The sequence below is a fragment of the Plasmodium relictum genome, assembly GCF_900005765.1.
Source record: "Plasmodium relictum strain SGS1 genome assembly, chromosome: 11".
NCBI lineage: Eukaryota > Apicomplexa > Aconoidasida > Haemosporida > Plasmodiidae > Plasmodium > Plasmodium relictum.
The window spans coordinates 1,694,349-1,706,676 of NC_041689.1; the positions used below are offsets into that span (position 1 = coordinate 1,694,349).

The 12,328-nt window shown below is 18.7% G+C and overlaps 3 protein-coding genes across 3 annotated transcripts; 2 read left to right on the forward strand and 1 right to left on the reverse strand.

Annotated features, from left to right (window-relative positions):
- Positions 1 to 446: 446 nt before the first annotated feature.
- Positions 447 to 1,535, forward strand: PRELSG_1144400 (conserved Plasmodium protein, unknown function; the record flags this gene model as incomplete). Its single annotated transcript, XM_028677737.1, has 1 exon — positions 447 to 1,535. One exon carries the CDS (start codon positions 447 to 449, stop codon positions 1,533 to 1,535), a length of 1,089 nt encoding a protein of 362 aa, XP_028534096.1.
- A 683-nt stretch (positions 1,536 to 2,218) lies between these two features.
- On the forward strand, positions 2,219 to 9,998 carry PRELSG_1144500 (conserved Plasmodium protein, unknown function; the record flags this gene model as incomplete). The annotated part of the gene is made up of 20 exons (XM_028677738.1): positions 2,219 to 2,500; positions 2,606 to 2,737; positions 2,884 to 3,023; positions 3,097 to 3,191; positions 3,309 to 3,532; positions 3,665 to 3,916; positions 4,002 to 4,099; positions 4,167 to 4,358; positions 4,445 to 4,796; positions 4,899 to 5,040; positions 5,195 to 5,372; positions 5,442 to 5,513; positions 5,627 to 5,724; positions 5,818 to 5,991; positions 6,067 to 6,796; positions 6,962 to 8,882; positions 8,955 to 9,260; positions 9,407 to 9,497; positions 9,606 to 9,769; positions 9,936 to 9,998. The coding sequence occupies 20 exons, from the start codon at positions 2,219 to 2,221 to the stop codon at positions 9,996 to 9,998; spliced, it is 5,706 nt and encodes a 1,901-aa protein (XP_028534097.1).
- Positions 9,999 to 10,369: 371 nt separating this feature from the next.
- On the reverse strand, positions 10,370 to 11,707 carry PRELSG_1144600 (phenylalanine--tRNA ligase, putative; the record flags this gene model as incomplete). Its single annotated transcript, XM_028677739.1, has 1 exon — positions 10,370 to 11,707. The coding sequence occupies one exon, from the start codon at positions 11,705 to 11,707 to the stop codon at positions 10,370 to 10,372; it is 1,338 nt and encodes a 445-aa protein (XP_028534098.1).
- Positions 11,708 to 12,328: the final 621 nt, after the last annotated feature.

Consider the following 12,328-nt stretch of genomic DNA (forward strand, 5'->3'; position numbering starts at 1 on the left):
ATAATTGTAATACTACATCTAATTTTTTTTTTATGTTAGTACTTCTTTTTACACTATTTTAATAATTAAAAAAAAAAATGATATACTATTTCCTCTACATTAGCATAAATATTTAAAAAGTAAAATATGAAAAAAAAAAGTAATAAAAATTTTTCTCTTTCTTTTTTTTAAATTTTTATTTTTATTTTAATAAGAAACAAATAGGATTAAAAAAAATTTTTAATTATAGAAAAATAAACTCAAAAAAGATGATTAATTTAAAAAGTGTTAATATATAAAAAGAAAAATATATCTTTTTAAAAATTTAAGTAAATATATTTTTTTTTTTGTTAGTATAAATAAAAATAATATTATTTAATAAAAAAGGAAAAAACTAAAAAGTTTTACCATTAAACTTATTTAGAGATTTTGTTTGATTACCTTGTCTATATTTCTTAATGTGTAAAATGATAATTGAAGAAGAAGAAAAGAAAAATATTGCAAATGTAGAAAATGAAACATTATCATGTAGAAATATGATAAATGAAACTTTGTTAAATGATAATTTGGATAAATTAAAGGAAAATAATGATAATGTTCAAAAATGTTTTGAATCTTTAAATAATACAATTGAGAATATGAATATTCACATTAATAGTATATTAAAAGACAATGAAGAAAAATACATACTAGCATTTAATACATATATGTATGATGTTCAAAAAGAAATCAGAATTTTAAAAAAAATTTTAAAAGAAGAAAGAATAAAAGAATTAAAAGATGAGAAGATGAAAAAATTGCAGAAAGAATTAAAATGGTATATAAATGAATGCTTAAGATTAGATAAAATTTCCCAATACTTAAAAAAGGAAGCTGAAAAATGGAAAAGAAATAGTGAACTCATGAAAAATCATATGTTGTTTTTAGAAAAAAAATTATCAAAAACATTTGAAAAAGTTATTGAAAAACAGTATATAAAAAAGGAAGAAGAAAAAAAAACAATAGAATATAAAAGTAAAGATAATAAAAAAGATATATCCAATGAAAAAAAAGATGTAGAAAAAATAGAAAAAGAAGATGAAAAAAAAGTTGAAAATAAATTAAAAGATAAAGAAAAAAAGGACAATCTTTATAATAAAATGAATTTAAAAATAAATGACTTAGAAAAAAAATTAAAAAAACAAATAAATATAAATTCTAGTTTACAAGAAAGACTTACAAAACATTATATTGAAAAATCTAAATATGAAAAATTGTTCATTGATTGTTCTAAACAAATTAAAAAAGATATAGAGAAACAAAAGATGATTAATGATAAAGAGAGATATATAGAAAAAAATTTCTCGTTATTATTAAATGAATCTGAATTAAGTTATTTTACTAAAGAAGATAAAAAAAAATTATTAATAACATTTTTTTCTTCAACTGATTTAATTGAACATATGAAAAATAACATTTTTAATAAAGAAAAAATGTCATTTGATATTAATAATAAAAATAGTTATACAAGAATAAATTATCAGAGAAAATCTGATATTTCACCTTTTATTTTGTAAATTATAAATATATATATATAATTCATTTAGTTAGGAAATTACTTATACTTTTTTTATTAAATGGTACTTTAATTTTTTATTGATTTTTTCTTATTTATTTAATGTTTATTAATTATTTAATTATTTTTTATATTCTTACATTTAATTTTATTTTACATTTTAATTGAATATGATTTCAAAACATAGTATTTTTAAGAATACTATATAAATTTTATTAATAAATTTAAATATAAAAAAAATAGAATACTTCTGCAAAATTAGTATTATTTTGAAGTTTTATATATGTAACACAAATATGGCATGCAACCTTGTAACTTTTTTGTTTATTTCTGATACTTCTTTTTCTATAAAACATTTCAAAAAAAAGAAGAGAAAATGATTGTAGACAAAACAGATATATATAACTTAATGAAAGAATTAACAATTAAAAAAAAAATACTTTAAAATACAAAAAAAAAAAAATTATATTTTTTATTGTCTAATTCTTTTTTTTTATCTTTTTAAAATGCCTTAAAGTGCACTTTTAAAATACATAGAAAAAAAGAAATGTTACTTAAAATATATAAAACTTTATTGAAAGATAAGAAAAAAAAAAAAAAATACTGGAATTTTTATTTATTCTCCTTATTTTTAAATACTTCAAATAAATTAATAAAAATAAAAATTCAAATATTTTCTAGAAAATGTATTTGATACAAAAAATAAAAGAAGTATTTTATGAGAATGAAGCAAATGACAAATTAGATAAAAAAAAAGAAAAAAAAAAAGTTCGTATAAGCGAATTAAATGATGAAATATGGGTATATAAAAATGATTATAATAAAGAATATCCATCTGAAGTAAATGAAAGTGAAGATGATGAAGAATATGATGATGAAGAAAATGAAAAAAAAGAAAAAGATCATTTCTTAGAAGTACCTTTATTTGATGAAGATGAATACGGAAGAGATATAAAAAAAAATTTGGTTAATATATCATTGATAATTTTTATAAAATTTTATTATTTTTTTTTTAAGTTTTATATGTCAACATATATATATATATATATTTTTAATTTATAAATTTTGTAGAGATATCTTCCACATAAGAAATCTACAGTGAAAGTAAGAGAAGAAGAGTCAGAAATAAGCGAAGAAAGTTTAAGCACTACTGATGAAGAAGATATAGAGGAGCCCTTTCTAGATTTATATGAAGAATTAAAAGTTAGAATTTGAAAAGAATATAAAAATAGAATTTATATGTTTTATCACTTTGTATTTTATATTACCATAATTCTAATAGTATTATTTTATTTATTTATTTATTTATTATTTTTTTTTTTTTTATTTACCTTTTATATTTAAAATAGAGAGAACAAAATATAACAGAATTTTATAACCCAATGTTAAAACCTAGGTTATGGAGCTTTGAATTTTTTATAAAATATATCCATAATCTAGAAAGCCAGAAACAAAAATTTTTTTATTTAGTATCATTTGGAAATAATAAGTAAGATTTCACTTTATTACATATTATTTCCTTTTTATTGATAATTATATTTTATTATTTTTTTTTTTAAAAGAAAATTAAAACTTTACGATACCTTAAAAAATGAAATTTTATATACTCCCGGGTATACTATTGAGCCAGGAGAAATTAAATATCTAAGAATTCCATGTAAAAAAAAATAAAAATAAAAATAAAAATAATAAATAAATAATAATTTTAAAAAAAAGAAGTATAAATTAAAATTATATGAATATACAAATTAATATATATTTTTTTTTTTTTTAGTGCCTATATGGTCTCAAAAGGAACTTGTTATATCATATAATGATTTACAAAATTTTGAAATAACTATTGAGATGTGGAGTATAAATGGATTTATATTTAATGACTTATATGCAAGTTCTAAAAAGACATTAAAAGAGATAATTGAAATGGAACCGGATAATAATATAATTTTAAAAAAGAAAATTGAAAAACAAAATATTACTTTTGAAGCACAATGCTTAGGAGTAATTTACTTCAATTTATTTCTTTTTTTTTTTTTTTATTTTCTTTATTATATATATAAATAATATATATATTTTAATTTATATTTTAAATATTTCATATTTGACAATATATGTATGATAATTTTTTTTAAGGTGTATATGCAATTATCAGAAATATTTGAATTTCACATGGCCTTAGATAGTTGGTGGTTTATATCAAGTGGTGAAATGCCAAATTATCTGAAGAAGCTTCCGAAATTTTTGAGGTTTAAATTTCCTTTAAATGAAAGAGATTGGATAATTCATAGTTCCTATAAGTCGTCAAATAATTTTTGGCTTTATCCAGGATATTTCTGCTTTATTGGAACACATCAGCAATTAGCTAATTCCTTTTTTATTCTTACAGTAATATATATATTTTAATAATAATTAATATGAATGACTACTTTTTATTTTTCTTATATAAACTCTTTTTTTTTTTTGTTTTAAGGTTTTATGTTATAATTCTAGATATAGGTATAAACCTCCGATTTTACTAGGATCTTGTATAATATCGTTAAAATCTGTAACAGAATATCCTTTCTTTAAGTACTATTAAATTTATATATATATATATATATATTATCTATATAAACATGGTTTTTCTTTTTATTAGAGGAATTGTAAAAAAATTAACATTAGACAAAACAAGATTTAAACAAGGAGAAATTGTAGGTAATATTAAGTGTTTTGCTAAAAGTTATGGTATAAACGAAATTGAAAAAAATATTCAAAGACCATCTCAACCATTTAGTGATGCTACATTAGTAAATCAATTAATTTTAAATGATCATTATTTAGTAATAAGGTTTGTATTTTTTTAATTCCTATTTTATTTTTTTTTTTTTTTAATAATTACTTTTTTTTTTTTTTTTATTACACTTTTTTTCATAGAATAATTAAATGTGAAAATTTGGCTATAAGTAGTATTGATTTAAACAATGTTAATATAAATGTTTGGGTAAAGTGGGATGGAATGGTTAATAAAACTGTCACAGTAGCAAAAACTACTTCTCCTTTTTTTTATCAAAATTTATATTATCCGATAAGATTAGTTGATTCTAAAGAATTAACTAATGAAAATTTAATAAGAAATGTATTACCAATAGATTTAATTTCCAAAGGAGAAATTTGTTTTGAGGTTCATAATAATAATGAAATTTATTCAACCATTTTGGGTATTTTTGAACTTCATTTTGCTGATATATTTAATTATGGTACTATTGATTATAGATCTTTAGCTCAGGTTATTTTATATATCAACAAATGTATTTTATTTTTATTTTTATTTTATTTTTTTTTTTTTTTGTTGTATCATTGATATTATCATATATTAAAAATATTATAGGCCAATACTAAGAGTAGTTCTACGTATAATGATTACAAAGAAAATTATGAAATTCCTAATAGAACTACTAATAACGCAAATGATAACTATGATGATTATTACATGAAAAATTACAAAACAGTAGTTTATAAGAATACATTAGGTAAAAATGTCTATTGTAATTAATAAGATATTTCATAAAATTTATATAATTTAAATTTAATCAAATAATAATAGAATATCCTGTTACTATTCTTATGCATTTATTTTTGCAGTGGAATACATTAGACAATTACATATATATTTTTTTTTTTCAGAATTAATGTATTCTAAAATTCATTTAAAATCACTAAATAAAGAAAATATTCAAACAAAGAAAAAATCAACTATTACAATAGAAGCTTATGTGATACCTCCTCTTCCGAATAATCTAGTTTTTTTTAATGAACATAAAGCAACTAATTCTTCATTAATATATAAAGCTTTATCAAAAAGGTATTGAATATATAAATATTAATTAAAAAAAAAAAAAAAAAAAAAAAAAAAATTATTTTCTTTCTGAAGGTGGGAAAAAGATTTCACAAAATTTAATGATATTTATCTTCAATGGTTTCCAAAATCAATTAAAAATAGAAAGTATAAAAATTAAAGAAAAAAAAAAAAAATAAAGCATATATATACATACATAATTTTTGTAAGAAAAAAAAAAAAATGAAATATATATAATATTACATTTTTTATACCTATAGTTTTCCTTGTGTAAGCAAAAATGATTTTGATAATAATATATATCCATTGTGTAGTTTTGTTACTTCAATTAACTTACCTGCACAAGTATCAACTCCAGGTATATTTTTTTTAACATTACAAAATACGTCAAAGGTTTTTTATTTTATGAGAATATTTAATTAATTAAATAACCTTTTTTTTTTTTTTTTAGGTCCTTTGTTTCACTGGTTAAATAATATTGAATATATTGAAAGTGAAGATGAATCAGCAATTTTTACTCCACCTTATTTTTTTTTATCATATAAAAAGGGGACAATACAAGATCATGTTCTCTTACTATGTTGTTGTTTAAAAGGTTTAGAGTATGATGCATATGTTTGTAAAGGTACAAATATACATATATATATATATATATATATATATATATATATATATATATATGAGTATTTTATTTTTTAAGGGACAATAAATAATGGAAAAAAGAATCATTATTGGGTTATGACTAGACACGAAAATGGATGGATTTGTTTTTGGGAAGTTACGAATAAATCAATTATACATTTAAAAAATAGATGGAATAATAATGATTTTTTAAAAAATTCAGATATTATTAAACAAAATGAAATGCTTAATAAAGTAAAAGAAAATAATGAAGAAAAATATTACAATGGAGAATATTTAATGAATTTTGTTAGATATGGTTTAGAAGAGTTAAAGAGAAAAGAAAAAGAAATTAAAGAAGAATATGACTTAAAAGAAGAAAATGAATTATATACAATGGATATATGTGGAGAAAACAATACCAAAGATGAAAAGGTAGACATTGAAGAAATTTTATGTAATGATGAAGATTTTTTTAATAATATGCTTGAAATAAAGTATGAAAAAACTGAATCATATAATTGCAATAAAGCTTTAAAATATTTATTAGAAAATTTCTCGAAATACATACCCATATCACCAAAAATGTTTTTAGTTGACTATGAAAATACATTAGCTTATGTACCTTATACTTCTATTGAGATTGTTTTTAATGATGAACAATTATACGGAAATATGCAAAATCATCATCCTGCTTGTATTTTATATGATTTTGAAAATAATAATCATTGGCGTCCTTTACTTAACCATTCACCAATTCCAATTAAAAATGAAATTACTATTTCTACTCCTTTGAGTGATAAACTTTCGTAAATTTAAAAGAAATTAAAATAAATATAAATATGAATTATCTATTTCATATTTTTGATGATACATATATATATATATACATTTTTAATTTCTTAAAAAATAATTCTATAAAAGTATCTAATTTTTTATATAATTATTTTATTTGAATTTTCTTTACTTTTCAGAGTAAAATATGCAAATGATTTAGAAGAAGAAATTAGAGAAATGATTCTTTTCATAAGAAACAAAGAAGGTTTAGAAACAAATTTTGAACATTCATCAGAAATAAGATATTTTTTAGAAATGTATATAGATTTGTGCGAATATAAGTTAAACTTAGATAATAATTATAACACAAAACCTGAAAATTTTGAATATAAAGAAAAGAATAAAGATAATAAAGATGAGAATGAAAATGAAAAAAAAAAAAAAAAAGAAAAAAAAAATGAAAATGAAAATGTTAAAAAAACATGGTCTCAATATAAGAATGATTTTTATCCAAATATAGAAGCTCAATATGTGAATAAAGATGATTTAAATTTTTATAATTCTTATTATCCAACTGAAAATGTTGTAATGATGAATACAGAAAAAAAAAAACATTTAACTAATATTCCTAAAAATTATGTATATGGAATGAATGATGAAATTTACAATAAGGGAAAAGAACAATATATAGGAAATTATGTTTTTAATAAAAAAAGTGATTATATATTAGATAATTATGATGATAAAGTTAAAAAAAAAAATATAAAACGTTTTCAAAATATTCCAGTTCATTATCAAGAAAAATATGAAGATATAAATAAAGATCAAATTAAAGAATATGATTCATTGCATAATTCAAAAACGAATGAATTCCCAAATGATATATACAATAATGAAAATATGAATAATAATCGAAATAAAAAAGAAGATACCAATGAAAATGATAAAAAAAAAAATAAAAGAGAAAAAGGATTGTGTGAAGAAGTAGAAGAAAGTGAGGAAAATGAAGAAGAAATATATAAAGAGATAAAAGAAAAATATTACTATGATGAAGAGGAAAATAATAATGAAGAGAATTCATATTATAGAAATGATGATAAACCTAATAAATTCATAAAAAAATACGATAAACACTATGATAATTTGTTGAGACTAGAAAAAAGTTTAAAAAAGAAGGAAAAAATTATAAAAGAAGAATTAATGGATATTAAATTGAGAAATAAAAACTACTATCAAGAAAAATTAAATAAACAAACGTTTTGTAATTTTGTAGATACACAGGAATTTTTAATGAATAAATTAAGTAATAAAAATTATATGAAAAAACTAAATAAAAATACGAACTGTGAAGAATTAAAAAACATATATGTTTCTTCCGAAGACTCAAAACATGTTAATAAAAATATTTTTAACGGTTATTTTATTATTCCATCAAGACAATTTTATTCAAAAAAAAAGAGTGATTATAATAACAATAATCAACCATTTTTAGAAAATCCAGAGAAGGGTGAGCATAATATTTATTATTCTTTCTCAAAAAAAGAAAAGAAAAATATTAATGAAATAGAAGTAAAAAAAGATATTTTAATTGAAAAAAATATAAATAAATCACAAAATTTGTTAAGGAGTAATATTATTAGTACTAATAAAAGTTCTATTAGTAAAAATAATGATAAAAACAATAGTGATAATAAAAAGAAAATAAAAAGGCATCATAAGTTTGATGAAAATTTAAATAAGTTAGTAAATATATATAAGAAAAGACATAATATAGGGATTATGAAAAAAATTCCTTATCATATAAATAGGCATTTGAGAAGAGATGATATAACAAGAGTGAAAAAAAATAGATATAAGATTAAATTTTTTTTGTTTGAGAGTAATTCTAACAAAATTAAGGAAAAAAGTATATATTTTACAAACAAATTACGTTTTTTAAAAAATAATACTATTAAGAAGAAAATGAATTTTACTTCTTCAAATGACAAAGAAATATATAGTTTGAATGAAGATAAAAAGTTTATTTTTCAAAGCCATCATCAAATGCATAGGGATCAAGACATTCATGATATGAATGGTAATGGAATGGAGGAATACCAAGTAAGAATATATATATTAGTAAAATATTAAATTATAAGTTTTTCATTAAAATATATTACATTATTTTATTTTTATTTTTTTTATAATTAGGATAAAGAACACATTGATAATATAAATGCTAAAATAACACAAAGGTATTCAGAATATCCTATTATAGAAAATGATATGATTAATAATAAAAATAATGAAACATATGTAAATAATTTTCAAGGAAATCCCAATGAGAATTTGCTAGAAAAAAATTTGAAAAATGAATCCTCACAAAATGTAAATTATGATAAAGCATCAACAAAAAAAGAATCCTTTAAATCTCCACCAAAAACTTGGTCAAGATTAGATTTAACATCTAAGTATGTTGTTAATCAAATTTCTCAATGGAATTGGTATTATTCATTGGTAAATACTTTAATTATTTAATTTTTAATAAATAAAGAAAAAAAAATTTCAAGCTATATGTTGAGAGTATATTCTTATTTAAACAAAAAAATTTTTTGAATATTTATTTTATTGTAAATAACTATTTTTTTTTTTTTTTTTTGAAGGAAGAACAATATTTTAATTGGCAATATTACAAATTTCCTGTTCCACCTAATCATACATTTGTTGGTTTCCCAATTCATTTTTCTACAACTGGTTAAAATTATTATAAATTTATAAAAAAGAATGAAAAAATTAAATTAATATATTTTCATATAAAAAAATAATTTAAGATTTATTTTTAATATATATTTTCCTTAATAGACGTGACTGAAGTAAAAACCTATTTGTTACATTCTAAAAGATTTGAAAACATAATGAAACTTTCAATAGATAATATTTCATTTCTTATATATTGCAAAGTTTATCCTTTAATTGGTGGAATTATGTCAAATTGGGTATTCTTAGGTTGCTTGGTTCCCTGGATGGTTATAAAAAAAAAAAAAATAATAATAATATACATATATCGTATTTTTTTTAATAATTTAATTAATTTTTTTTATATGTTTATAATTTAAAAATAAAACAAAACCGTATTATATAAAAAGTTAAATGATATCTTAATTACAAAAAAAAAAAAAAATTTTATATCAGACTGCGAGAGAAAGAGAAACTAAAATAAAAAGGATTCCAAAAAAAGATGTTAATAAAAGATAGATTTAATAAGATATATTTAAATTAGATAAAAAAACAAAAATAGCAATAAAAAGGAGAGGTAGATATAAAAACGTGGAAATATATAATATTAATTAAAATATAAATATGCTAATTTAAAAATGACACATTTTACGTTTATTATAAAAAAAAAAAAAAAGGAAAAACAAATTTGTTTTTCCTTTTTTTTTTTTTTTAAATGAAAGATTTTCAATTTCTTTTATTAGAACCTTTTTTTTTTTTTCAGGGTTTATATTTAAGAAATTAGGATTATTTTCTTTTAATTTTTTACGTTCTTAATTTATCTATATATATATTTTTTTTTCTTTTTTTTTTTTTTTTTATATTGTATTCTTATAATAACGTCAAAACCTTTATCTTACATAAACAGAACATTCTTTAATAAGGCTTTGTATAATTTGATTTTGTATTTTGTTGACAAATTTATGCGTTAGATTTTGGTTATGTGAACGATACGTTATCCTATAGCATACACTTGTTTGGTTTGTTTTGGGATTATAATAATGGTCTACTTTTTTTACTTCTTCAATATTTTCATTAGCAATATCTCTACATAACTGAAAAAATATACTTTCTTTAAAATTATCATTAATGTAAAAAGAAATATCTTTTTCGATTGGAGGAAAATTACTAAAAGGATAAAATTTTGTAATTTCATTTTCTTTAAATTGATTTATAAACCTTTTGTCATTACTCCAAAATAAACGAATGTCCTGAATATCATATAATAACATACATAATCTTTCTAAACCTATGCCGAAGGCCCATCCTTGAAAATTTAAATTTTTTAGAAATTCATTTATTTTTAGTGTAATTTGATTATTTAGTTGTTTATCACATAATTTATTAATAATAGAAGCAAAGGATTCTTTATTTGGTATTTGGAATATATTACTAGAATAATTATTAATATTAGTGAACAAATTTTTATCAAATAAAGAAATTTCATTTTCTATTATTTTATTTATATCTTTTTCATATAAACTCATATAAATTACTTCTTTTTTTATTTTTCCACATCCTAAAATTTCTATCCATTTATTATCTTTTTCTCTTTTTATATATAATTCATAAGAAGGATCAGTAAATGGAAAGGATGTATTATTTTCCCATTTCATTTCTATTTTTTTATATTTAAATAAATAATTAATTAAATTTTCAAGTTTTTTTTTCAAATCTGTTTCTACTTCAAAACTTTCAGAGCGTATTAAAAATCCATCTGTTTGATGAAAAATGGGAAAGTGGTATTTATCTATTTCATCTTTTCTATATACTGTACCTGTGTAAATAACATTCTTATAATTTTCTTTTAATAAATATGGTAGATGAGTAGTCATATGTGTTCTAAGCAATTTTACTTTATCATGATCTAGTAATTTATTAGATAAATAATATTTATAGTATTTGTTTAAAATATCTAATCTTATATAATAATTTTCAAAAAAGAAGGGAAAATTTTTTATATAATTTTCATTCAAATAAAATGTATCTTTAATATTTCTAGCTGGGTGTGATAAGGGCACAAGCAATTTATCAAAATTTTGTTTTATTGTTATTTTATAATCTAAATTGTCGAAATTTTCAAATTTAAAAAAATGTTCAATCATATTTTTTACTGTCCTTATTGGGTGATTTTTAGTATTATATAAAGTTCTTCCTTCATTTGATAAAATTATTTTAGGCAATAACATTTCTAAAAATTGCATCTACTTATAAAATATAATTACATATTTTTATAAAGATTTTATGTATACAAATAATTTTTACGTTAATTTTTTTTTGTTTTTTTAAAAAATAATGTTTATATATATTTTACTTTATTTTTTTTTAGAAAACGTAAGCGTTAGTAATTTAAAATATAAAAATGAAGTTATGTTAATAACTTATAACACAAAAACATATTAGTGATTTATTATGCTACAAACATTTATTATCATTTTACTGAATAAATTAAAATATAAATAAAATAAATAATTTGCCAAATATAGGAATTTGTAATTTGATAATAATAAATATAAATTTTTTAATTATTTATTCATATAATTTTAATAGGAATTAATGAGTCAATTTTATATCCTGTTAATTTAAAAATTAAAAGTGTATTTTGAAATTTATAGGTTTCTAATATTGCATCTAATTGAAGATATCATATGGAAGTTAATATAATAAGGTTTATACTTCATTTTTTTAATTTTTTTTTTTTATTTTTTTTAAAATAAAGAAAAAAAAAATATTTTGAATTTTATTAAATTATTTTTTAAAAGCTTTATTTGATTATTATATTTATTATCATTTTATGTAGTTTTAGTTTA